At 46.6% G+C, this 27938-nt stretch overlaps 1 protein-coding gene across 5 annotated transcripts in view; it reads left to right on the top strand.

Moving 5' to 3' along the window:
• HIPK2 (homeodomain interacting protein kinase 2) overlaps window positions 1-27282 on the top strand; it is a 131793-nt gene extending 104511 nt beyond the window's left edge. For all 5 annotated transcript variants that reach the window (XM_032105368.1, XM_032105366.1, XM_032105367.1 and 2 more), the window contains exons 9-15: window positions 1311-1432; window positions 5585-5727; window positions 6073-6249; window positions 8751-9032; window positions 18761-19008; window positions 20017-20177; window positions 21940-27282. In XM_032105368.1, the coding sequence (XP_031961259.1) occupies window positions 1311-1432; window positions 5585-5727; window positions 6073-6249; window positions 8751-9032; window positions 18761-19008; window positions 20017-20177; window positions 21940-22407 (1601 nt within the window). In that variant the 3' untranslated portion in view covers window positions 22408-27282. The remainder of the gene's footprint in view (window positions 1-1310; window positions 1433-5584; window positions 5728-6072; window positions 6250-8750; window positions 9033-18760; window positions 19009-20016; window positions 20178-21939) is intronic.
• The last annotated feature ends 656 nt before the right edge of the window (window positions 27283-27938 follow it).

Raw genomic sequence — 27938 nt, 5'->3', positions numbered from 1 at the left:
TGGGGGAGAATATGTGAGACTTGTCATCCTTTGCCCTGAGCAAAGTTCAAGGCTCTTCTGACATATTTAGGTAAATTGAAAGTTTTCCCACACAATACCAGTAAATCAGTACATGTGTAATGGGTCATACTGTCACTTCTCAGTGACTCTCAGTGCTAAAAAGGGAACTCAGGAGGGTAATGCAACAGGGAGTGTGGTGCTGGTGGAGACGAGGGTTCTCCCCCATAACAGATGCTCATGATCATTTATGAGGACAATTCCCTTAGCTCCAGCCCTGCTGCAAACAGCTCTGCCTGTGTATACTAGTGGTAGGTACTACTGTCAGACAACTTGGGAGATGCTCAGTGTTAACCTCTTGTCCTTCTCTTGACTTGACATGCTGTAGCAATTTGGGAAAACTAGCCAAGTATCTGTAGGAAGTGGTCTAAACAGACCTCGGTTCAGCTGGTGCAGCTTCTGCTCTTCATTTCTACAAGCCTGTCTGTGCATTAGTCTCCAGGCACTTGTTAAATATTCTGCAAGATTACCAAAGCTCTTTTGAACTAGAGAAGTTTAGCTAGACCTCTTCTGCGTAGTTAAAATGCATCTCAAGGGTTCGACTTCAGAAGTGGAGTATGTAAGCCACCATCTTCAGCTTGCTGCCTTGAGAAGGCTCTGAAGTGGAGGAGGCAGCACAGACTGTGCCATGCACTGAGGTGCTGGAGAGGGAAGCGTCCTCCAGCTCAGTTAGGCTCATGTGGGGCTCAGTCAGTAGTGATTGGAGTTTGGGGTGTGCTAGGGCCTTTTAAATATGAGTCCCAAGAAACTGTGCGAGAGAAGATCACCTGTCCCCATCAAGGCTGAGGGAGTATGGAGTTCTGGATCCCCATCCCACTTCGGTGTAAAGAGAGCATTCTCACATAGCAGTGGGTTTTGGCTGACAAAGAGCATTTCTTGTTGTTAAACCAGAGAATATGGGGAAGAAAAGCCATTCACTCCCCTCTTTTCCTTTTCTCCCTGTACACACTGTATTGAAATATTTCCTGTGCATTTGAGGTGCCCTAAAAATATGAACTCAGTTAGTCCCTTAGTGCCTTTGGAAATGTCTTTTCTGCATCCTTATACACACGTGTCATGTTTGTGAACATTTGATGGACGTCTTTGGGCCAGGGTAGAACATGTGGCACTCTGACAGCTGATTATTCAGAGGGTCTGAGCACTGCAGTTTAAGTGGACATCAGTGAGTGCCTTTAGGCATCTCTGAAAGCCAGCCCCTGTTCCTGGCGATGCTGCTGGTGGCTTATGCTGTACCTTCTGTGCTGGTGGAACAGGGTTACAAGCCTCGCCTTCGAAGCACGCTGGGTACTCGGTTCGGATGGAGAACGCCGTTCCCATTGTCACTCAGGCTCCTGGGGCCCAGCCTCTTCAGATCCAGCCAGGACTCCTCGCACAGGTAAGCAATTCTAAAGGCACCGAGCTCAGCAGGTAATTGCTGTGGTGTTTAGCTCTTGGAGGCTGAGGAGAGAAGCTTTCTCTGAGGGCCTTCTGTGGTGCAGTTCAGAGACTTGGGCAGCTGCACGTGGATCTGCAGCTTTCTCTGAAATGTCAAAATCTCCCCCAGCTCATTGTTCTGCTCAAAGACTATGTCAGAGTTGTGAAAGCCACTGGAAAAACCTTCTTTCCTTCTGCTTTTCTACTGGAATCAGTGGGAAAGCCTCAGAGAAAGCAGTGTCAGGCCTCAGCTGAGAAGAGACCAACAATAACCTTCTTGCATCCTCCTGAACTTGTAATCTTGGGGGTAGTTTGCAGCCAGGAGTTGCATTGAATTCCATGCTGCTGATAAATATCTTTAATGCTTTAGGTTTTCACTGTTCTGTTTTATGAGCTGCACCTCTGCTCTTGAGGTATGAGAGAGATGTAGGAGGCAGAGGCAAGAGCCCCACACTCAAGGAGCTCTCCTTGTCAGCAGTTCTTATTGGCACAATTGTCTGAAATGTTCTCACAGGAAAAGCATGGTTCCTCCTAGAAAAAACCAAACAGGAATGGGTGCTACTGATCACATGCACATCCACAAGGCATACCCCACCTCCTCAGACCAGAGGAGCAGTTCATTCCTCCTTGTGCTGGCTTCAATGAATCTGCCCCGACTGTTTTTGGACTGGTGCCATGCTGATACCAGACAGGGGGGAAAAAAGCCCCTACTATACTTAAGACTAAGTTGTGCAACCTGGAAAAGATGACCAGTTACTAGTTACAAAGGCATGTCTCTGTCTCAGGCTTGTTTGATCTTCCATGCCAGCAGGTTCATATGCAGTCAGGTACCAGTAGACTTCAGGGTTTACGACTGTGCATTGCACTGCTGGGGTAAGACTGTTGGTGCTATTGCCTTCTTTTGCCAGCTGCCAATCACACTTATCTGGTGAAGACAGATCAAAATGCAACTTGCAGCTTGTGTGGTTTCCATCAGCTAGTGTGCCCTGCCCCTTCCCAGTAGCAGAGCCTTTGTCAGAGAGCTGTCTGAAACATCAAACCGGTCTCTACTGCAGCCTGTTTTAACAGCCGGCATGGGCCACCTCCCTTGTTTGGTAGGAAAGGAGAGCCTAAGAGGCAGGGGAACAAAAGCCATGGCAAAGCAAGGAGCAGTCTGTGCAGGCTCAGTGGCTGGCACCTCTTGCTTGTGCAAGAAGTCAGCCAAGGCAGTGAGCAAAGGAGGTCACAGAGCTTTACATGCCTCCACCATTCTGCCAGGCCTCCTGTGGTGTGCTATTCTTTGGAGCTTGAAGAGGTGAGGGTTGGATCTGAAGCATCTCAAAGACAGCAGGGTCCTGAAAGATCTCAGTACCTCCTGCTCCTTCTTTCTTCTCATGGTGGTCTCGTTGGGCTCTATGCAAGTGAGGAGTGCTTGGTAGTAAAGCTCCTCCTGAGCACCCTCCTGCCCACAGGTTACCAATAGCAGTGCTGCCTCTGAACACCCACTTCATGGGCTCCTCCTTTCATACTTTCTACTGACGCTTCATTCGCTGTCACTTCCAAAGGGGAATTCTGGCTGTTTCTGCAAAACAGAAACATGCCACTTGCATAGATTTTTAATTTTTGATGTAATCCAAGAGCGGCAGTGTGCCTGTTGCTGTGCCTGTTTGTCTCGCGCGATGAGAAATGCGAGCTGTCTCTGATGGCAGGGCACTCTGATTGATGCCGGTGGCATCTGGTGTCCGTGGGCCTCGCTCGGTTCGGGCTGAGCAGCTGGTCTGATAAACAAATCTGTACCCAATTCCAGTTTTTCTGAATGGAAAAACACAGCTTCTTTGTGATGCATTGTAGTCACATCTGATCTCGGCGGCTGCGTGTCTCTCTCCCAGCAGAGAGCTGTTCCTCTCATGCACAGCTGCTTATCTAATGCTCTTCAGCCTGGGCCGTGTGACTGCTGCGACTGCAAGAGGGACTGGCCCCAGCAGAGAGTGCAGCACCTCCAGAGCCCACTTCTGTCTGTCCCCTGCTTTATTTGTCCCACTGATCAGGCATGGTGCTACTCCTTGCTCTCCCAGAGCTGTGTAGTGCCATCAGGCTTTCTCCCCTGTCCAGCACATGGCACAGGTTTCTGTACTTGCCCTCCTCAGGATGCCTGTGGCTGGTAAAGCCTTACTGCATCTCAGTGCAGGTGGCATCGGGTTCTTCCTGAGCATTTTGTGCAAGACCAGGTATCCCGGACAAGGGATCCAGGGCAGAGGCACTGACAGAGCTTGAGCATCATCTCTGGCAGCTGTGTGTCTGCAGCCTGTGGCATGGAGCTAGGCAGTGCAAGACAGAGCAAGCAGGCTGCAAGATGCAGGGTCAGTGGCTAAAGTAACTTGGTTGTAACTTCTCTGGGTCTCTTTTCACCCTCTCAAGCAAGTGTGGTCCACATACTGTATGCACAGAGGCCAGTGAAAGGAGACTGATCCTGTCTTTACTAATACCTCACTGCGGCTTCAGATCTCAAAAGAGGCAAAGCTGTACAGTTTTCTGGCAGGCTTCCATGGTGTGACCCAGAACTGTCCCCTTGTCCTTGAATAACACCCTGGATTCTGGATTTTCTGTCCTTTTAACTCCTTCCCAACAACACTTCCCACAGAGATCCTGCCACTGGCTTTCAAAACAAACACGTTATTCCATTAGTTGTTTCTGCTCTATATCCGGAGCACGAGCTCGGTCACACCAGGGGACCTACCAGCTCCTGAGGACAAGGGCCAGAATTGCTCCACCACTCCAGCAAAGTTTTGCAGTAATGCACTAACTGGGACCAGGCTGCCGCTGCCAGCACAAGCCTTCCATGTGTAAGCACAGCACACTGTGCTGGTGGATCAGCCTAGACAAGTCTTATCTGCAGATTAAATGATTCAGTGGTCCTTACCTAATAAGTGAGGAATTTGTGCCTAGGCCCTGACACTGCATCTAAATTTATGCACTGCAGTTGGACAAGGAGCTTAGATTTGTTCCATTCCCTTCCTGAAAAGGGAGGAAGCAGTTTTGTCTGCAAGTAAATCCAGGTAGTCCCCTGGGATTGACTGCAACAGTAGTTTAGTCTCCTCTTTTAAAGCAAAGCTGAGGTAAAAAAAGAAAAGAGAATAATAAGAAGGCTTTTTTCCTCCCTGATCTTTTTGTGCCTTTGCCTCGTCCTTTTGCCTGCTCCAAGCAGCACCAGTCCATGGTTGTGGCTCCCTAGATGAAGGGCTCTCAGGAGCCTTGTGACTCTCCATCCTTTGCAGATGTTGCTGAGAGGCCTCACTATAGCAGCCTTGATCCTTGTGAGGATAGGGAAGGGGATAAATGCATGCCTGGAGGAAGCCTCCCCTCAAATTTAGCCTCCTTGGAGCAGTGAGATAACACAACACAGGTCCAGTACAGTAGTGCAGGTTAGGACTAAGGTGGGCTGCAGCTCATACCCCTGAGTTCCTCAGCCCAGCAGCGAAAAGCTGCCAGAGCCACGTTCAGGCAGCACATAGCAAAGAAAGTTTCCCAAGTTCTAAAAACAACCATCTGACTTGTGTGGAGTCACTGGAGCAGGACAACCTGAGTCATGCCTGTGGCAGCACAGCTGGAGGGGTGATTGCATAGCAGAATGATGGCTCAACTCACAGGCAGAGATTTTCCTCCCTCTAAGAGGGGGGGTAAAAGCTGCAGAACACGTGGAGAGGACAGGCATGCAATGTGTAGCTGTGCATTATTTGAGAAAGTAAGCTGGCTGTAGAAAGGGGAAATTAACAATGGAGCCAGTAGTGCCCAGATGATCTAGGGATCCAAAATTAGACGGTGCTAAAAAATTTGATGTTTGGGTTGAAATGCCAACAAGTTTTGATCCCTTCCATTCCCAGTTTAACCTAAAACACAGCTGCTGCTTTGTATGGCAGGGATTTTTTTGCCCCCTCCTTTGCATTCTCTATATTAATAACTATTCCTGCTTTTGCTGTGGTTTCCTAACACTGTTTGTCATCTGTGACTGAAAGGTGGTAAGAGCTATGTAGTACGACCATGATCATTATTAGGGGCCCCAGCTGAGCATGGACCATCGCTTGTGTTCCGTGCTTGATGCCTTTTGTTAAGAAATTGCTTTCCCTCTGTCTGACAGCAAGCATGGCCCAGTGGCACTCAGCAGATCCTGCTCCCTCCCGCCTGGCAGCAGCTGACCGGGGTGGCCACCCACACTTCTGTCCAGCACGCGACCGTCATCCCAGAGTCCATGGCAGGCACCCAACCGCTGGCAGACTGGAGGTAAACTGGAGGTGTTTGGAGGTGCCCTAAAGTACCCACAGGTGCTGGAGGAGGCATGAGGGCTGGGGTCTTGTGAGGCTACAGGGCTGAGAGGAGAAGGGCTGCAGCCTGTGATCCCACTGTCTGAGAGCTATGGGAGACTTCTCTGCTCCATGCCCTCGGAGTGGAATGCTGTGCCCACACCACTCCTTCAGTCTGTTCCCTGGGGAAAACGCTCCATCCTGGGAGTCCAGCAGGCCCTGGAGGAGAGGGCACCTCGGTGACGGGCGGTGGGAGGCTGTGGAAGAGCCTGCTGAGGAGCCGCCGGTTGCATTCTAAACGTGTGCCTGTGTCCCCGCTGTGCAGGAACACGCACGCCCACGGCAGCCACTACAACCCCATCATGCAGCAGCCCACGCTGCTGGCCAGCCACGTGGCCCTGCCCGCCGCCCAGCCCGTCAACGTGGGCGTCGCTCACGTCATGCGCCAGCCGCCCGCCGCCACCTCCACCAGGAAGAGCAAGCAGCACCAGTCAGCTCCACGGTGAGTGCCAGGGGCTCCCCGCCTGGGCGCTTCCGACTGCGGCCCCGCCACGCCGGCGTGCTGGTGAGGGAGGTGCTCGCTGACGCCTGTGGGGGATTAGATCACACATTTTGTGATGGGGCTCTTCGCTGCCTCATCTCTTCGGTACCCAGGAGGTAGTCAGGTGTGTTATATACACAGTGAGCATCGTTTTGTGTGGGAGTTAGTGGCAGGAGAAGATGCAGGATGGGAGGCTCAGGCCCTGTTCATACAGTTTGTTACGCTGCTGCAGTTACCCGAGGCCCTGTAGTCACCACGATTTAAAAATGTAAGCATATTCTCAGGTCGGTGTGGCACAGTGCCCAGTTGCCACACCTTTTCTTCCCACATCATCTGGAAGAAACATTGCTGAGGTGCAGTGTTTGCACCTTGAGGGGGCTGCATCTTCAGGAGCATGTGCCTGATGTGCGCACACAAGATCTGCCCTTTCAAAAGCAATGGGGTGATGACCAGTCTCCTGAGCTTTATGGCCACGTGGAGTGGAGGAGTGGGGTGGCTTTAGGCCACCTGAGCTCTCTAGCTTCTAACATAGATCATTAGCCCCTGTCTTCAACAGTCCACACCAGCAACAGATACCCATTATTATATCCTGGCCTTATTATAATCATGGCAGCATAAAACAGGGAGCATTTTATAAGGATATCTCATACTGGGCAGTCTAGAATCTGTCATCTCTTGGTAGGACCATTTGGCTCTGGAAGGAGGAGTTTGGGGTTTCTTGCACAGCTCAGATTGTAAGATCGTTGCAGTGCCTGTCACAGCACTGTAATCTTGTTTAGAGGACAAGGCTGTTCAAGGTGTATGCACAGTTTTTCTGGAGAAGGTCCTTCGGGCTGTGCAACTATCACACTTCTTTTTTAAATGAAAAAACCACAAAACAGTGAAGGGGAGAGAACCAAAAGGGGTCACCACTTGTGCAGTGGCAAAAACTTGAGCTTGTGGCTTTCCTGGGTGACTGGACTGGGGCCAGAGGGGCTTTGAGTTTACAACCAGTTTGACTCAAGTTAAGAGGCCACTATTTAAATCCTTCCCATTTATCTGGTCTCTAATGTTGGATTTACTTTGGGTGGGCTCCAGCTGTCTTAGTCTATTCATAACACAGAGAGGCAGCTCTGTCCCCAGCAAGCCAGCAAAAGAGAGTGCCTGTTGCAGCCAGTGTGCCTGTGCAGGGTCTCCCCTCTCCCGTCACTTCTAGGGCAGGGTGGTGGTGTTCAGGAGGAATGGGGCACTCTCCGAGCAAACGGTTTCTACAAATTCATTGACTGTGACTCTTTTTGTGCCAAATGAGGAACCATGCTCCTTTTCGAGAGGAGGGTACTCCACGCTGCTCATTGGTATTCAAAAACCACTTTGAATGCTACTGTGCAGCCATTTGTTATGCAAAAGAGCCTGTGTAAGTTGGTGTAGTGTGATATACTGCCAGGGTGACTTCCTTTTGATGGATGCCACCTATTCCTTTTGTTAGCTTTCAGGCCAGGCTGAACACGCAGCCCAGGCCCCACTGTAGAACAAAACCAGAACTTTAAGGTTTTCTTCCTTTTTGAATCTCCAGATGTTCTGCAGTAGCGAAAAGAAACACAACCAAGAAAGGAAGTGTGGGAAATGAGTGAAATGGGCTTCAGTCAGTGTGCTTTGGTAAATAACCCCATCTGTAGACCCACACTGCACTGTTTGGCAGATAGGGGTGTGTTTGGATCCCTGATCCAAGTGGGCCTTTTCCAGCTGGTCAGGCGGGTAAGCTGAAATAGGAAGACTGGGAATGTTTCTTTACTGTATAATAAATATATTGTGTATTTCTTCCTGATTTATATATGTTGTATGCTGCTTCACATGGGAATGAAATAAAACTGAGTATATGTCCTCCCATCTGCCTGCTTTCATCCATGGGACATCACATCCTAGAGGATAAAGTCTGGAGCAGGAAAGTTCATTGAAAAAGATTCTTAAACAGCAATTCATTTCTGTTTAAAAAGAGCAGTTTTTCTGATAAGTGATTGTTGTTTTCCACAACAAATTCTAATTTTAGCTCTAGTTTTTTTTCTGGCCAAAAAATATCTGGTCACGATGCATCCATGCAGGATACAGGAGAAAGGGATTATCATTTGGGTGGCTCTTCCTCCTGTGTCAGCCGTGCTGTGCCTGTCTTTGTTCTGTATGTCTGGGTGGAGTGACTGGCCTTCACCCTCCCAGTGCAAACTCCTGAGAGGCAGCAGTTCTCATATGGAAATTTCTAGGGGAAACAAATTTAAATTTTTTTACTAAAAGAAACTACTTTTCAGCCAATTATATGAGTAAGTCATGCAAGGCACTGTCTTCTTTGAAGAAGTGACTGCCAATTTTGCAGTTTTCCCAGACTCCATAACCCAGTGCTACTGAATCAGAGACCAGGACTCACAAACCATGGCAACGGGCGACTTAAGCATACAGAGTTTTAACCAACTAACACTTCTTCCCCTTTCCAGAAATGCATCCACCTATGAAGTTTCATCCTCTCAGTCCATCAGCTCGCCCCAGCGGTCAAAACGAGTGAAGGAGAACACCCCTCCCCGCTGTGCCATGGTGCACAACAGCCCTGCCTGCAGCACCTCGGTCACGTGCGGCTGGGGCGACGTGGCCACGAGCAGCACGCGGGAGCGGCAGCGGCAGACGATCGTCATCCCCGACACCCCCAGCCCCGCCGTCAGCGTCATCACCATCAGCAGCGACACGGATGAAGAGGAAGAGCAGAAGCATGCACCCACCAGGTGAGCAGGAGTTCTCTGCTCTTCTCTGGGTGCAGGAGAAGGAGTGAGGGGCGTAGAAGGGTTGGAGTTGCAGGTTGTAGGGTTCCAGGAGGTACGTTTGGGTCTCAGCAGCCCAGTTGTCTTTGATTTGTGAGGAAAATTACCAGCTGAGGACTCTACAGATTCAGGTGATGCTCCCTTCTGTGCTTTACATTTGCTGTGTGACCTTGGAGAAGTGTAGTAGTCTTTTCCATACCATGGTCTCTCATCTGTAAGAGGAAAGAACAGTTTTCTCTATCTCCTTTTTGTGGAAAGGAGACTTTAGATAGTGGTGATGAGCCTCTGTAAGTGAGACATATATTTAAAACGAAGACAGAAAGAAGGGCTTGGAAGGAAGGGACCTTAAATTTGCCTTTTCTCTTTCTAAGTGATCCAGGCATCTGTAAAGAGCATTAAATGACATCTTCCATATGTAATACTTTTCTTTAAAAAGCTCTCAAAAACAATGGTTCTGTCATAAACACTCAACAATGATAAATATATTGCAAGAGGTTTGCTCAGTCCGGATTGTGTTGCCAAAATATCCTTGAACTATCATAAAAGTGGCAGAAACCACTTTTTGTCTGACACTGCAGAGAGGCATAGATGAGGCTAGAAAGTGGTGGCTGAGTTTGCTCCTCAGAGACTTAACTTATCCAAGTGAACAGCGTGGCCCAGGACTGCTGCCACTGCTGATCATCCCTTGTGGATCAGAAAGGACTTAATTTTCTAGGACTGTCCTTTCAGCACCTTTCATCACATGCAAGTGCTCTGGGTTTCCCATCTGATGCCAGTCACAAGACATCGCTTTGCTTTGTAAGATGTAGAGAAGTAGCTTTGCAAACAGCTGAATAATTATACCATCTCTATATTGGTAACTCAGGTAGGAAACTTTTAACCTTATCCTTCCAGTGTTGTCAAGAGATTATTATTTTTCACTTACTTAGAACACACTCCATGGCAGATTTTCCTTTAATCACCAAAGATACCTCTCTGTGTCTCTGCATCTTTGCAGCCTGGTGGTAAGTGAAGCCTGCAAATGTGCACAGAACAGACGAGACACATTTGGACTTCAGGAGCTAAAAATCTGTAAAGAAAAGCCATATGATTCAGGCATCCAGGCTGGAATTTCAGCATGCCTCCCAACAGCCACTGCTGCTTTCCATTCCTCTCTCCATGCTAGTGAACTCCACTGGGCAGCAAGAGCTTAGTGCCTCTCAGAGTCAGCCTTGCCATGAATGCAGTGGTTCACAGGACAGCCTAACCTATTTCACTTTAAAAATAAAAGAAATTTAAAATTTCTACAACATCCCTTACTTAGATGGGGGTAGAAAGCATGTTTCCAGGAGGAGTTGCATGAAGACCAGTGTGAAAGTCAGGGGGACTATAAATAAGAAGCCCCTTCTTCCAGGGCTCTTGTGGGAAAGGAAGGGCAAGACAAAAGAGATGGTGAAAACTCAGGGGTCGTGGGAGCTCTTTTAAAGCATGTTTACCCACAGTGCTGATCCCAGACTTCAGGACATTATGTGCAAATCCTTAAACTTACCATCTGGGTGTCATTCTTGGGTCCAGAGAGGGGTGAAGGAAAGAGCTGGGATACTGCAGCCACTTCAGCCAGTGGTTGTCTCCTCTGCTTCAACTTCACTGCCATCTGACCAGTTTCTTCACTCAGCACCTCTCCAGGAAGACAGGCAGAACAAAGTTTAGGAGCATGTCTGGAAATCGAGTTGGGAGTTTGAAGTATTAAAAGATTTGGGTCTGCCGAAGGGCTTGGAAAGTTGTCCTGGGAGCCAGACTTACATAAACAAACTGGCTTTGATATGACTAAAGCATATTCCGGACACGTTCCTGCCTGGGATCAGATCCCTGGCTACTTTTTGTATCCATATGGCATATCTATAGAGTGCCAGGGTGCCAGCATTCCAGAAAGGCCAGAGCTTAAGAGCTAGATTTAACTTCTGAGCCACGTAGAGACCTTTTGCATGGACACGAGTGAGTTAAATTGCCTGTGCAGATGTAACCAGAGCAAATAGAGAATTAGAGGCAGAGACACAGGTGGAAAACAGCGTGGCCAGAATGAGAATTTTTTGGTGAAAGTCTCCAGGAGAGCAAAATCAATTTGCTCAGTACCTTTTGACGTGGGTAGATGTTAAGACTGGATTCTCAGCTGGAGTGAGAGTGTAGCTTCCAGTCAAGGAGCTGTATCAGCATTTAATGCCAGTGGACTTTGTCCCTGATGAAGTCTTTCTCATTCAAAATTTGTCTCATTCAGGGAAGTGCCTGTAAGTTTCCTACTTGCCTGTTTTATTGGCTCCAAGAAAAATGGGAGTGACAGTGAAGTATGTGCTTACTGTAATCAGTGCCGAAAGGTTCAGGATCCAAGTTGAAAATGGAACCATGCAAAGAATGCATTGTCTGGCTCATATATGCAAATATTACCATATTGGGCAATAGCTGTGGTGTGGGGGTGAAAAATAAGGAATCACTTGAAACGTGCTATTTTTCACATCCTAGAAACATTAGCTTTTTCTAGGTTAGAATATAGAAATCATAGGGCATTTGACAGATCAAAGGTAGTTGCCTGATCACATCTTACTGATAACAGTGGTAACTTTGCATTAACTTCGCTGTCATTGAATCAGCTCCTCAATTTGCTACAGCACTTCTTTCTTTTACTTCTTACAGGGCTAGAAATTGCCCTGTGACCTGTGAGACTAAAAATGTTTATTTTATTGATTCCTCAGTGAAGAGAGATTGGTTGTGAGAAGTAGATCCTTTGGTGGTGTAAGAGTTTCGTCAGTCTCAGTTTAAGAAGTACTGGTAATGTTGGTAAAAATTGATACTGCTGATGCAGTAAAGGAGCCCTGCAACTTGGATTTGCTCCGAAAGGAAAGCCTTTCTGCAATACCAGAGCAGCAGGGAGAGCTTTTCTCATACAGGGAATGCACATTTTTTATTGGTGAAAGAAAAATCTGAAAAATTGATTGTGATGTGAGTAGAATTTTCCTTTTCCTACTGAAGGGTAGGAAGTGTTATGTTACGTGTTTATGAAATACCAGCTGATCAGGAAGGCAGGGCAGCACATTGCTCGTTTTGCACTGTTGATGAAGGTAGTTTGGTGTAACCTTTATAAAATCAATAGTCATCTGAAAATGTTGGGCTCCTGTTGGGTAGAGGTGCTGGGGAGGTGGCGTGAGATGAGCTCTGGAGGACCTGCTCGGTGGAGCCTTGTCAAAGGGGGCCATCTACTGGGCCCCAGCCCCGTGCCTAAGGCACCATCACCGAGGAGGAGCCTCAGCTACAGTTCAGCAGGGCCCATCCTCAGAGAGATGGCCAGAGATTTTGCAGGGGGCAAATTCCTGATTAGAAAAGTAAGTTCATCAAAACCAAGGCTTTTTTGCTGGCTACATTGAGGTTTTTGTAGTAATACCTTCGACACAGTGAAATCTGGAAGAGCTTCAAAGCTGCAAAAGGTTTTGACCTTTGTTTAAGGGAAGAAAGTGTCAGGGAATTAACTAACTAAGGAGAAGACTTCTCTTTTCTGGTTTAATGGAGGGTTTTGTTTCTTCAAAATATAAGTAAATAATAGGAAAATAAAATTAAAATGGTCAAAATAAAAAGGGAACCTTTTTACCAAATGGAACCATTTTTACCTGGATTCTGCTGCTCACAAACTTTTGCATGTGATATTTTGTCCTATAGAACAGCAGGGGGGAAAATTGCTTATAAAGAGCATTATATGAACAGGAAACTATTTTGTCACCCTGTTTGTTTCATGAGCTTGTACACTCTCAGCATCCTTTACAGGGAGATTTCATCGGGCAGAGAGACTTCCAGTGCTGTGCTGTAAGGTAATAACCCCGTGACTTACTCTGAATAGGAGGTATTAGGTCTAACTGTTACTTGTAAAGCAGTGTGAAGAGAGCAAGACAGAAAGTAGATTGATATTTCTTTTTTTAAATTTATTCCTTTTTAGCTTCTCTACTTGCTCTTGCAAGGAAGTCTAGTGGACAGAGCAGCTGACTGATAGTGCAAGTGCAGTCGCAGTGGTTGGAGCACACAGTGAGTAGCACGTGGTAGGGGTTACGTACTCCCCAGCATGCAGCTTCAACTGCTGCACTGGTTTAAACTTAAATCCTCCCTTGATTAAATATTTCTAAAGCTTAGAAGTGGAGAGAAATAAAGCAAGAGCTGAGACATAGAGCAGAGAGGCACAAAGGCACCTTGGAATTGTGGTGGGGAGAGAGAGCATGCAAGGTCCTGGGGAGGGATGCACTGGGCTGCACTGGTGGTCCAGTTAGGGACGTTTCTGCATCCATGCATTGCAGAGCATGGCAGGAGGAAGGGATGGAAGGAAGGGCAGTGGACATGACTGTTGTGATGTGCCTAGATGACTTCCTCTCCAAGCAATGAGTGCAGCAGCCAAGGAAAACATGACTCTCCTTGAAACAATACAATGGTGGCCTTCAGCTGGGTGGCTTTGGGGATGCTTCCAAAGAGGCAGGAGAGCCCCTCAGTTCCCCACTACCTGTGCTGGTGTCATAGGTAACATCTCTCCACCTTGGTTTTCCATGGCTTCCTGACATTTATCACTGTCTCTCTGGGCAAGGCAGACTGACCACTGCTGTTGTGTCGGCACATTGAGGAACTGCCTCATTGACCATGTTCACTGGCACAAAATCTTTGCAGCGTTGTGGGGTTTTCCCTCTTAAGATGGGAAGCTCTGTGGTGTAGTCTCTGTGTGAGTCTCGGCTCTATAACAGAGCGTAAGCTGGTGTGGGTTGTTACTCACCTTGTTCATGTCATGCAGTGGTGGTGGAGCCCACTTCAGAAGCCTTACACACAGAAATTGCTGGCAGGCACAAACCAGGTGTTTTTGTCAACTTGCTGATGTGCACATGTGAGGGGCAAAACACCATTTGTAATTCTCTTTTGACATCTAGCCTATCGTGGCTGTGTTCTGCTGTGCATAGTAATGCACTGACTCTGCATAGCAATACACTGACTAACCACAGTCATTTGGTAAAAAGATTGCTGCCTTCCATCTCCAGAAGACACCGACATGCAGCTAATACTTAAAATTACAGAGATAGACAGTAGCTCTGTCAGCAGACCTTCAGCAGCAGGACCTTTACAACTTGTTAAGCAATTCAGTTTATATGACTTAAATAGCAACGACACATGCTGTATAGCCTAATAAAATGGCCTCAGTGTAGTACTTGATAAATATTTCTTACCATCACAAATTCACAAAGAAGGTGAGAGCAGATTAACAGGTCAGGATGGAGGCTGAGCTGAAGAGAGGGGGCACGTTCCCAACACTGAGCTATGCATGGCATAAGATTTCAACATGAGGAGAGTGATTGCAGTTGTGGTGTGAGTTTTTGTTGGCTGACTCCATGCTTTCCTAGAATAGGTGGATTATTCTGAAGCAGCAACCTAAAAGGCTTACATGTTATTAAGTTTTCAGAGACCTGGAACAGAGTTTTTGCAATGTGAGGTAAAGCTAACATGCCCTGGTGTATATGCACACCAGTTCAAAGGCACAGTTGTGCGACGGCTGCCTTCATCCTCCAGGCCGGAAGGCCAAGCTGGTGACCTTGAGAGCTAAAAGACTGTTGCTACAATGTCAGCAGCACTGAAAGGTTTTGTAGCTCTCGGAGTGAACCACGCACTGAAGAATTGCTCCCACTAGACACCATTTGGTTTTTCTGTGATTCTGCTGTAACTCGAGGTATTCAGGGAAAAAAAGATCTGTTCCTGCAACGCTGCCACATACCAAGCTTTTGGGCTGGGCCTTCAGCAAGTGAAAATCATCTCAAGTTGCATTGTTACAGGAGTTGTTGTCTCCTTGTCCTTGGCTATTGAGGTGGATTCAGCATTGTTTTAACACCTAGTTCAGCATCTTCTTTTTCTGAATTTCCTCTCACTTTTTGTTCTCAACATCTGCCTTTCAGCACCTTGCCATTAACAGTATCTCAGATGACCACCTTAGTTTCTTGCCGGGTGCCTGTGCACAGACTGCCTTCCTTCCCTTTCCTCTATCAGACTTCTCCTTGCTGGAGGGAATAGGGACCCACATCCATCTCTGCTGTGCACTCACGAAGGTTATGTGATGAGAGCCATCTCCAAAACCCACTTCTACTTAAAAGGCATGGTCATGCTCTGTGTCTGCACAATGGACAGACAGGAATTGGTTTGGGTCCAAGTTTGGGGATAAGCTCTTTAGGACCAGGTGGGAAGGGGATACTACTCACAAACTAATAATAAATGTACAAAGCAATGCTTATTTTATCTGCTGTTCCGAAAAGGAGGACACAAACCCTGGCAGTAAGGGTTAAAAAGCCTTCCTGGCTCAGTGTTTTTTATTCTGTGTAGATGGATTCACTGCCACTTCACCAATCTTCCCCCGTCCCTCCTCTGGAGAATTAAAATATACCTCCCCACATAATGCAGGCAGGCACACGAGCTGACCAGGAACACAGAGCGACTCCCCAAACTACTGAATCACATTTGCTGCCGCTTCTGTGCATGCAGGAGGGAAAGCAATTACCAGGCTTGGAGAGAGCTTAATAGGTAGGGGGCAAGGCTTTTAATAGTATTTTTCTGTGTAAGCACAAACATCCCCAAAAGCTGTGGCTGAGTTATAGGAATACAGTAAGCTTGCTGAGTAGGCAAGTGCTGTGTCAACAGGTAAAAGCTCTCAGTCCTGATAGTTTGTGAGCAGGGAAGGCGATCCATCAGCCTGGGCCTCACGCAGATAACTCCTGGGTTACTGAGAGGTGGGACGAGCAGCTGAGTGAGTCCTTAGAGGGAGCTGGAAAGAGGAAAGCTGCTGGCTAGCAAGAAGACTCTGAGTAGGGGGAATGCTAACTGCTGGGCTGAATTTTCAAACGCCTCCATTTTGGATTAAAGTGTGTCTTTAAGCTGTATGATTTTCAGCATGAGTTGGGCCTTTGATGTTTTTGAAATTCCCGCCCTTCATCTCTGGGGCAGGCTCTGATACAGCAGGTGCTGAGCTCTTGGCACGTGTGATTAGACCAAACTGACTTCTCTGCCTGCTGTAACATTAACCACAGTTGTTACCTTTCCTAGAGACAGAAATCCAGCTGCTTACAGTGGGACTCCTCATGTACTTGAAATGATGCAGCCTGCTGAATCGAGAGGCTGATCGCTTGGGCCCTAATCCTGCAAATATTTACCCATGGACTTTAACTCTGTTACGGGAATAGTCCAGTTGACTTTGGGAGATGACATGTATTAGCAGTGCTGAGCACTTGCGTAAGGCCTGGCAGGACCATAGCTCTGGTGCTTTTCAGATTCCTATCCATGAAATGAGTTACTACCCTGATATGGTCCCTTTCTCTGGAAGGGTTTGGGGTCACTTATTTATTTAACCAAACAGTTATACTTGAATTTTTTATTGTAGCCAAGGAGCTTTAACACTTTGAAGGAGAAGACTTCCCAGGGTACCTGCTTTGACAAGCCCTCAATCAAACTGGTGAAAAATATGCCCAAACTAAAACAATAAATAGCACAGATTACACAGAAAATTACCCGTCCAGTTCTACAGCTCAGCCTTCTCATGTCAATTGTCAGCTGAGAGCAAGTATTTCCAGTTCAGCAGCTCAGCCACTTAGATCAGGAAGGGACTGTAAAAGAACAGTTAGACCTTATCAGTTGTCAGAAAACTCTTTAGTGACTTGATTTTTCTTTATAAAATGTAATAACTGTCAGAGATAAAGAATATATCTCTCTTCCCAACTGGCAGCCAAGGGTAGCTGCAAAGGGCAAGCAGCGTGGATACTCATAAATGTGTGATTACAGGCCTTTCTACTGATGGAGAGGGGAATATTGATGCAATATTAGTCATTTTTATTGGCTTAATACTCTTCTTTCGTAGCAGCATATCCAAACTGCAACATCTTTCTTTACACATAGTCATTGTCCATCTAAGATACTCTGCTGCTCTTTCCATTTCTAAGCCAGTGCTCTCCAGCTCCTCGTGAAAAGCCAGAATATGAGGGTTTGCCGTTGTACATTTTCCTTTTTCATCCATCCCTGCCCCTGGAAGGATTGCTTTCCAACTGCTGTGCAATAGCTCCCTCTCCTTCTCTATCATGTGCCCTGTTTCAACTGACAATCTTTTAGGATGGCAGGGGCCTCTCAAGTTGTGTTTTTCACTGTGAGTAGAACAACATGGTCTTTTGTCCTCCTCGGGGCACACCAGGATCCTGTGATGATAGCCCAGGGAAAATCTGTGTGATGAGAACTTGTTTGTGAATGCAGCACCCCAAGCTGTTCTTTAAAGGGAAAAGAAAATAATTTTTCAACTCCGATGCATGGTGAGTTGCAGTTTGTGAATGCTGGCAGAGAGACTTTGGGATGGGCAAGGTGAAGGGAGCCCACCAGTGCTCCTTTAGAACTGCGAAAAATAAATAAGGCAAACAATGTCCTTGGAAGGAAACTGTTATCAGTGTCTCCTCCACCTTTCTTTGGGCAAGAAGAGATGCTGAGACCAGGGGAAAAACAGCTCTGTCACAGACTTGAGACCAGATTAATCAGCTGTTCCCTGGACTGGACTGGACTAGCCAGACTGAGAGAACAGAGAGGACACTCCATGGGAAAGAGATCTCTCTGCACACTCATGAAGTTAAGATGCCTTTTTCTCCATGGCATTTCTGTTCCTGTTGGGGCTGTTTCCACCATTAAGCCTAATTACTTAGCTTTTTATGTGCTATCCATTTCTTTTCATCATTTTAAAAACTTCAGTTGCCATAACAACATAATGCAATCGGTGAAACATAACAGCTATTTTCTGTAGTCAAGGTCTGCACACTGTCAAGGATGTGAGCCATTTAAGCAAATCTTCACCATCCCCCTTCCTCCCTCCTCTTTCTCACTCTCTCTTTTTCTCCCTAAGCAAGCTCATAACAGGAAGGAGAAACCATGAGGAATAATTAGACACAATAGCAGAGCAAATCCCAATCGTACTCATGCAGTCTAGTCTAATGAACTTCCAGCACTAATCTTGGAAGTGTTGATGTTCCTTTTTAATCACTTTTTTGATGTCATAGATTAGTTGCAGCAGGACCTTGATAATCTACACTAGAGTCAGGAGACCCAGAGCCTGTTCAGAGAAAGGAAAGAAAATCAAAAGCATTGCATACTTTGCTCATTTCTTTGTAATTTGTTCCTTATTTTCAAATGCTTCTTGAGAATATGTCCATTGTACCATATTAGTAAATAGAATTGTGTGTGTTTTGTAGATTCATGGAATGTAAGCATGAAAAGTCATAGCATCTATTATTAAATCATTGCTGAAAGGCTGGGAGAAACCGCCACGTTCTTATGTGGGTGGTGAGACTTGCAACAAAGCATAGTATAACTGCTGGGCTTCTACTGCACACATACATAAAAAGCAGTCTGAAAATAAATCTGGCAGTCTGGTTCAGTGCTATTCTAAGCAGTGTGAATATAAGATCTATCCACAATGTCTTACTCACTCCTTGACCTCCATGAAGGCTTTCCTGGAATAGTAACGAGGGAGTTTTGAAGCCCGGGATTTGGCTTAAGGAGCCTCTCTCCGGCGGAGGACTGAAGGCCGTGCTTTGTCCTTACAGACCTTGTCTGCTGCGGGCAGAGCTTTCTGATGGCGTCAGGTTGATCATTGTCCGTTCACTCTTTCCACTTGCCTGCTTGTGTTGCAGCACCTTGTCCAAGCAAAGGAAGAATGTCATCAGCTGTGTCACCGTGCATGACTCCCCCTACTCCGATTCCTCCAGCAACAACAGCCCTTACGCCGTGCAACATCGCACAGGGCAGAATAATGGGAACAGCTACGACACCAAAGGGGTTCCAGAGACTCACTGCAGTGGGAACCCCCGAACGATCATCGTGCCACCACTGAAAACCCAGGCCAGTGAGGTGTTGGTAGAGTGCGATAGCCTGGCACCAGGTAAATTGCACCTCTTCCGTCAAGAAAATTAGTAAGAAATAAATGATTTATCTTGGAAGAATCTCATTGTTCAGTTTCATTTTGTTTGGTTGATTGGTTTGTTTTCCAAAGAAGCTGTGCTCCTGCACTTCTCTCAGTGACACATCTGTTCTTGGTAGCCATATTGCATTAATTATGTGCCGTGGTTCACTCAGGAGTCATGGGGCAAGTGTCGGTCCCAGTTAGTTCTGTACAAACCCAGGAACAGAATGCAGCCTTTAGCTCAACATTTGACATGAAAGGCACCCAAATGCAAGTGTGAACCTTTGCTGCCTTGCCTTTCTATAGGCTTACTTTAAAATGGGTAAGAGATTGAAAACACATGTGAATTTTCATCCAAACTTGTTGACATTTCTGGGAAGAACATCTCCCCAGGACCTTCATTGTGGACTGACGAGGTTTGCTCATCCAGAACCTCTGCAATGCTAGATAGTACTATGTGTTGAAAAGGGCTTTATGGTGGAAGTCTGGCCCGAAGCAGTTGCCTTTGAGCTACTTGGCAGTCCTTGCTTTGGACGTGCTGCTGGTGAACACAAAGGCTCAAAGGGTGAGCTCCCCACCAGCTCCTTCTCCCTCCCTTCCCGCTCACCTGACGTTAGGCAAGCCAGGGCTTTTTTAGGCTGTGCGCACCATACTTTCCTTCCTCTCCTTGGGATTTGTACCTACATTGTACAGTTCTGCTGGCAGAACATTGTCTCATGGTTCTGAAGGATCTATAAAGCTTGCTCCAGACCTGCTTTGGGTGCAGTTAATCAGGTCCGTTTGTCTGCCTCTAGGATGACAGGCTGGTCGTGTATATCAAGCCCTGCTGAAGTATTCTGTTAATTGAGAGAAAGAGTTTTCTTAACCTGCTTCTGTTGTATGTCTCCTCCCAAAAGCCGCTCTGGAGGAGACTCGGTGAGGAAAAGGTAGGGTGAGCAATTAAAGAATGTCATGTAAGCTACAAATGTGTTTCCTTTCCTGGCACAGTCACCACCAGTCACCACTCATCCTCCTACAAGTCCAAGTCCTCCAGCACCGTGACCTCCACCAGCGGTCACTCTTCAGGGAGCTCGTCTGGAGCCGTTGCCTATAGGCAGCAGCGACCAGGAGCACATTTCCAGCAGCAGCAGCCTCTTAATCTAAGTCAGGTAAGTCAACTGAAACTGATTTTGGTGGTGCATCATCCAGCTATTACCTACCACTCCTCCATCGTGGGCTGTCCTGTTCCAGTCTAGTGATAGTTGGACCCTGTGTTGAGTTTGATCAACTTCTTTCTACTTGACTGCAGACCCTGATCTTCCAGCTCAGGCAGAGAGGTAGTGCAGATCACACCCCTGAGTGGGATGAGGGTACTCCTTCTCTGTGTTCTGGAGTCTGATGGTCTAACAGTGTGAGTGGGAATAATGTGAGAGGGAAAGTGCAGTGGCTCAGCCACAAAGGAGTGGAGCAGGAGCATGTAGGAAGGACTGAATTCTCCGTGCTGTAAGTAACCATGGGGAGAATATCTTCAGCTGAAGAAGGTACATGAGCCTGGCAGTGGGACTGGGAGAGAAGTCCCCGTCAGGTGGGACGAGGCAAAGTAGAGCCTCTATGCATATACGTGACCTCATGTAATGAGTTTGATCCATCCTCTGATAAAGCTGGGCTGAGATCTGGACAAATGCCATTTCTTGGCAGCATGCAGTTCTTGGGACGTTTCACAGTCTGTGATCAGAACTTCCAGGGAGCTCCCCAGGAGCTGCAGGAAATCATGCCCTTTTCACATCCTCCACCTCGGGCCTCTCTCTTCCCTGAGGTGAGTTGACAGGAGTAGGAAGGGTACAGCTCAGTGTTTCAAGAGAAGAAAGTCTGGAGAGCTCAGAGGACAGTGCTGGTGTGCATCCAGAACTGGATATAAGCAGAACTTATTTTTTAAAAAGAAAAATAACTTGGTGGAGAAGAATATCTCTTCTCCCTCAAGGTACAGAGGAAATTTAAAAACGTGAACAAATTTGAAATAAAAGTGTGTGAAAATGGAGGAAGTGGGCAAGATGCTCTTTGCAAGTGTTGGGGAAGAGTGTGGCTACTGTATTTCAGACCACAGTAGCAGCACAGAGAGTGCTTACAAAGAGGATGAAAAGGTTTGGAAGAATAGAAGGAAATAGCATGGAGCATTTTCCTTCTTGTCTTCTAATTCCTACTTTACTGGTAACTTAACACTCTGACTACAAATGACTGGGAAAACTCCTTACATTTTTGTGCAATGCTAGAAAACAACTTAGGAAATCCATGGGAAAAAAAGTACATTGGTCCCATCCTACTGCTAGAAGTTGCCTGTGCTCAAGTAATTTTAGCTGATGACAATGAGGTCACCAGCACCTGCAGGATCTAATCAAGCTGAGGGTTTTCTCTTTAAAAAATAACGTGGTTATTTTTACTTACCAAGGAAATTATTAACTGCAAATACTCAAACTGAGCAAAAATAAATTGCCCGTTCCAGGCATAGTTAGGCAATTTCATTCCCCTGAGCTATCTGTGCACCACAATTTGTCATCAGAGTTCACTAACAAAAACCATGTTTTGCCTGAGCAACTGGCCTTGTGGAAGATGTTCTTGGAAGCTGGGCATGGAAGGTTGTGTCTTTTGGTAGCTGTGTCAGCAGGCTGTAGCTCAAACTGGGGGACTTGTTGACCTGCTGGGGGTCATTTTGGTCAAAGTATGAAACTACAGAGTCTTCCTAGGCTTGTGAGGGATCCACTGCTGTCACTCATTTCCAGGGAAAGACTGGTGATGCTGAGGGTGTCGGGAGGAGCTCAGGAGACTTTCCTGAGGCCATCCTGGTGTTGCAGGGAGGCTCCCAGGCGCTACTGAGACGGTAAAGAGCCATCTCTTGTCTTGTAACTGCCTATCACTGTTGCTGTCTTTATCCAGGCCCAGCAGCACATCTCGACTGACCGCACAGGGAGTCACCGGAGACAGCAAGCCTACATCACTCCAACGATAGCTCAGGCCCCGTACTCTTTCCCACACAATAGCCCCAGCCACGGTACAGTTCATCCCCACCTGGCCGCGGCTGCCGCTGCTCACCTGCCCACCCAGCCCCACCTGTACACATACACTGCCCCCGCCGCCCTGGGCTCCACGGGCACCGTCGCGCACCTGGTGGCCTCGCAAGGCTCCGCCCGGCACGCGGTGCAGCACACCACCTACCCCGCCAGCATCGTCCACCAGGTCCCCGTCAGCATGGGCCCGCGCGTCCTGCCCTCGCCCACCATCCACCCGAGTCAGTACCAGGCTCAGTTTGCCCATCAGACCTATATCAGTGCTTCTCCAGCCTCCACAGTCTACACTGGATACCCACTGAGCCCCACCAAGGTCAACCAGTATCCTTACATCTAAACACTGGAATAAAGAGCGAGAGACGCACCCATCCCGGGGGGAGTGAGGCAGCCGCTTTTGTATTGAAGAACATGACAAACTAACAATGCAATGGGAGGCTCATGTGAAACTTGAACGAAGGAGACTTTAAGGAAGAAAAGAAAAAGAGGAAAGAAGGGGGAAAACCAATTCTACAATTTTTATTTAAAAAAAAAAAAAAGAAAATGGAAAAAAAGAACAGAAAAAAAAATAAACCACAAAAAACCAACCATTCTGCACCAAACTAGAGAGAAAGAGAGAAGCAGAAGGACCCTTCAGCGGGTCCTGTCTTTTGAAGAACTTCACCAACAGACTTTTAAAGGTTATTTTCATCCAATAGTGAGCTACATTTAGAAATTTGTTGTCCAGAACACCTAAAATTAAATCCATTAGGTTTTTAATCCTGTAGGTATATGGACTAGGGATTTATCCAGCATTTCAAAGGGTTTATACAGCAGTTTTTGTATCCCAAAGTATACATAGGTTTGGGGGGATTTTTAATGGTAAAAGAAAGTGGGTAAGGGAGGCTGAGGGCGGAGGACAAAATGTTGTCCCAGTGCTCTAAATTTGGACCTAACACTGCTAAACTTAAACACACCTGGGCAAAGCAGGCTGCGCAGCACTGGTTGAGAGCAGAAGCAGTGGGGTGTTTCTCCCTCTTCTTGAACACACTGGATAAATCCCTGAGAAATGCTATTCCTAAACAAGATCTCTAATAATGTATGTTGGATTTCAGTTTCTTTTTTTTTCTTTTTTTTCTTTTTTTTTTTTTGGTTTTTTTTTTTGGAAGTGTTCGTTTTCAATCCCTAGCCATTTTAGTATAGGAGGAGACATTTTAGCTGCCCCCAAACCCCCTGCCCCCAGCCCCGGTAGAATGTAGCACTATACAGGTCATACCCCTTTTTACTCTTTTGTGTTGAACTTCAACGATACCAATAGACTATTCCTCAATGTGATTGCACAAAGAAAAGTGATATAACATAGGCATGTAACAATGTGATTGTCCAGGTGTGTGTGTGTGTGCGTGCAGATGCTGCCTTCTCTCTGTGGTGTGTTCCTCAGCACAGCCATTACAACTGTCACAGTCTTAGTTTTACATCATTCCCTCGTAGTGCCTTACCAAACTACAGATGCGGTTTAAGGGTTTACTTCCACTGGTACTCCTAGAAACTGACTGAGGCTAGTTGGAATTTACTCTCAGCTCTTTTTCTTTCTTTTTCTTCTTCTTTTTTTTTTTTTTTTTTGGTTGTTACTGCCGATTTTCTCCTGCTGGTGGTGTTGGGTTTTTTTCCCACGTCGTCAATCGTAGCTGACTTGGCGAGGTGTTGGGGAGGCTCGTTGGGGTCAGGAGTGCATATAACTGGGTGTTTTGTCGAGCACTGGATGGGCTGGAAGCAACCAGGTCAGCTGTGAGGACCCAGAGGGTCTGGGGACTCATTCATGGACTGGTCTGTTTCTGTCCTGTTGAAATAGCAGGTTTCCTCCCTGGAAACTGAATTCTCATTCTGCTGTTTGCTGATGTTCTTGGTGGAGTGGGAGGACACTGTCCGCCCTCATCATCAGGTTGTCCTGGTCATGTGTCTGAAATGGGAACAAAAATTTAGTCTTTGAAAGGGGAAACACTAGTTGTTGCCAACATCTCTCACTGTGTCTGTTGATGAGAAAGGGTCAGGAAAGGGCTGGAGTCCCAAAGCAAGCATGAGAAAATCCAGTTGAGAGAGTCAATCTCAGGTTTCTTAAGTGAAAAGAGTATTGTAATACATAGAGCCTTACCCACTCTAACATAGCTGTGACACTGTGTGCCTCCCCTCCTCTCTTCTCACCTACACCCCAAAAAACTGCCTGCAGTGGCAGAGTGACCCTGGAACTGGAAAGCACGTTGGTCCTCCACACCAAGGAATGCTACATGGTCGTCTTTTTTTCCAACAGTTTCTAAAGAGAGCCTTTCCTATCGTTGGTTTGGTTCAGAGGGGAGTTTCCCTGGTAATGGCACTTGCACTTGTGCATCAGTACCATCATGCCTGTGGATGTCCTGAGGAGGAAGGAGAGAAAGGAGTTTGGTAGAATGTTTCCACGAAAGCTGAATTCTATGGGGCTGCTCAGTTCCTCTCTACATTTCCTTGTAACTAGAGCATGAAGTAGTCAGTGTTTTGCAAGATGCTGGAAAATAGCAGGTTTGTTGGCAGGGTGGCAAGGGATGGGTTCCCTGAGTGGCAGTGAGGAAGAAGGCTCTCTCAGGTTGGAAAAGCTGACAGAAAGACAAGCACAAATGTATTGTATTGCGGCAAGTGCTTGGCTGGCCTGGAAGACGAAGGGATCCTGCTATGCATAGGCTGTTCAACAAGACTATTGTCTTCTGGCAAACCACCAAATAACCTTCCTGGTTGCCAGCTCTGGTTCCTGGGCTACTCTTGCACAGTTTTCTTCTCCTGCCTGTCCTTCATTCCAGCTCAATATACTGTAGATGAGGATGCAATCTCCCAGCGGCCTATGCACCTTACCCCTGCTCTTCCTTTGGAAAGACATGTCCCCTTTCATCTGAGGCAGGAAAATAAAGCCCTGCTCTCTCTCTTGCATTCCTCTCCTCTCTCAGCAGTTTGGGAGCGAGAGCGTCATGCTGCTTATGTCATGAAAAGGAAAGATAATGTTATTTTATTGTATGGTTATTATGATTATTATTTTATTATTATTATTATATTTTACTCTGGGTTTTAATTGCACACGCATTCCTTAAATTTTGTGGGGTTTTTTTTCTCTTATTGTTGTTATTGTTGTTAATTTTATTTCTATTCATCAGTGGCATTGGAAGGTTTACTGTGATTGTGAGAACTGCAGGAGGAAGGAGAAACAAGATTATTCCAATGGTGAAAACTCTGCCACTAATCTGTGGGAGTGGGACTGCTCAGTGAGAGTGGTTACAGCCTTGAGGAACAGGAGTTATCCTCTGGGTCACATCTGCATTTCAGAATAAGTCCAGAAACATTCCTTCAGAGGCCAACACCTGACAGCAGCTAATGTAATGATCTGTCAGGAGAGCTGGATCAAAGGCAGGTAAGGACCTTGGTGCCCCAGGGTCCAGCTCACCATCGCTTAGTTTGAAAGGACGTTTATATAAGATTAAGACTTATTTGTGCTCCAGGCCATGATCATTGAGCCCTTGCAAGGAACACAAAACCACACTACGTGCTAAGGGTTTGGATTTCCTAAAGGAGGACACAGATGGCTCTTCAGAAACAGGGCTATTGAAGGAGCCGCGGCAGAGCCGCAAGGGTGGCTCTCAGTCCCATCACTGGATAAAGTACACTGACACACACAGATGGCATTATCTGGGTAGAGCATGGCTGCAGACAGGGCAGTGCTCCTCACCTGCTCTTCCACTCTCACTAAAGACTAATTAGGTGTCCACAGGCCAGGATGCTTGGTTTGATTTTTTTTCTTTGTTTGTTCCTGATGTAGATTTTCCCTTCTTTTATAATTATTTTTTGTGGAATTTTGTTAAGCTATTCTGGTTGCTACAGTTTAGATATTTATGGTTTCATTTGTATCACCTGCTCTTGTAGAATAGAGGGAAGCGGTGACTGAATTTAAATTCCAGTGAAAAATTATAGGACTTCAGCAGAGACTAGAAGTTAATCATGTACTTGAGTGCTTTGCTGAAGAATTTCAAGTTAAATACTTGTTTATGTGCTCCTCTGGCCTAAAATTAGCAAAGCATGGAAGGTTGCTGTCTCGATCACAGTAATGTTTTACTTGTATTAATTGCATTTTCCCTGTGTACCTATGTGGCCTGCTCCCCCACATAGGCTCAGATCTGCGTTTGGGGGGTATTTGGCAGTGGAACTGGTACAACAGCACAGGCTGGCAGAGAGAAGGGTTGCAGTGCATGTCAGAGGAGCCACCTTCCACACTGTCTATTGTGGAATTGCTGGTCTGCCAGACGATCATGATAATGGGATGCTGATTGCAAGAGATGCACAGCACAGCCATCAAATTGCTTTGATGGTGCAATACTCTGTGAGAGCTGTGTTTTCCAGTGGGTATAAGGGAGCTGAGCACCACCTCCTCCCTCACACCTGTATAAAGGAATTGTATGGATGAAGGTGTGGTTGGTCACAGGGGAAACAGTCATTTCAGCAGAGGAAGTAAGAGCTTTGCATGCTGTCAGTACCACACACATAATAACAGCCAGCTGGTTTTGCTTGCAGAGTCCTTTGGAGAGGAAATGGGATTGGCATGGTTTGGTTCAGTTGGTGTTCCTTTTGTGCGTGGAGTAAATGGCGTGGAAACTTGAGGCGGTAGGAGAATGTTTAGATACTGGATGTTTTATGGGAGGCTTTTGGCTGGCAGAGTGAAAAAGTGGTCCTTTTCCCCATCATGTCCTCTTGCATTCTGCTTGCGCAGGAAGCAGAAGGGAGCACAGACATTGTCTCTCCTCAGAGGTGGATGTTCCGTTGCCTGCTGTGAGGTCAGAATGCAGGAGGGAGGGTAGAGAACCACTAACATGAGCAGACTGGAAAACCCAAATGGAAGCACATCTCACTGTAGAGTGGTCAAATCCAGTCATTTGAGAGAGCAAATGCAATGGCATCTTCTTTGGCAGGTTTTACCTGCTTGTACCAAACTAATTGGGTTTGGGCAGGTCTCTGATTCTCTCTCTTTCTCTAGTAGTTTTGCTGTAATATGTAAAACATTCCAAGAAAGGGACACTTTCGACTGTGACATTTTTCCTTTTTTTATACATTCAAGGGATTGTGTCTTGTAATTTGGTTTGAAGGCAATTCCATTAGCAAATTTGAAGGGCAATAAACCTGTTCTTTTTCTTTAACCAAAGAAACTTTAAAAAAAGAAAAAAAAAAACGAGAGAGAAAGAGACTCCCATCTACTCCAGAAATTAAATGAAGCCACGAGTCATGAGCACCAGGCAATGAGGATACACCGTGGAACTCAGTCTTTCCATTCACTTCTTTCTTTTTCTCTCTCTCTCTCTCACAAGTTTCTGACATCATTTTGAGTAGCTAGCTTGATGAGCAGAGAAATTCACACTAAATATTGCTGCTATCCTAAACTGTAGGGGATGTCAAGAACTTTTTTCTTCTCTCGTTATTGTTCACATTGATTTAAGTGTTTCAGTGGTGACATTGCAGTGTGCAAATGGTGAGCTGTGTAGTGGGGATAAGCTTCTGGATGCTCTGCATGCTTCTGTAGTGTTTCCTCTGGATTTGGAACACTGGGTTTGCTCTGTGGGTTTGTAAAATCAGAGAATATGCTGGGTTGGAAGGGACCTATCAAGACCAAGTCCAACTCCTGGCCCTGCACAGGGCACCCCAACAATGACACCATGTGCCTGAGAGCATTGCCCAAATGCTTCTTGAACTCTATTAGGCTTGGTGCTGTGACCACTTCCCTGGGAAGCCTGTTCCAGTGCTGAACCACCCTCAGGGTGAAAAACTTTTTCCTGATATCCCAAACAGTGATGCCATGGTCAGGCTAGCTTGGCAAGGGTGTTGGACTTT

The sequence above is a fragment of the Corvus moneduloides genome, chromosome 4 (genome assembly GCF_009650955.1).
Source record: "Corvus moneduloides isolate bCorMon1 chromosome 4, bCorMon1.pri, whole genome shotgun sequence".
Lineage (NCBI taxonomy): Eukaryota > Metazoa > Chordata > Aves > Passeriformes > Corvidae > Corvus > Corvus moneduloides.
The sequence above is the reverse complement of the archived record's forward strand: the minus strand, read 5'-3'. Positions and strand labels throughout refer to the sequence as shown.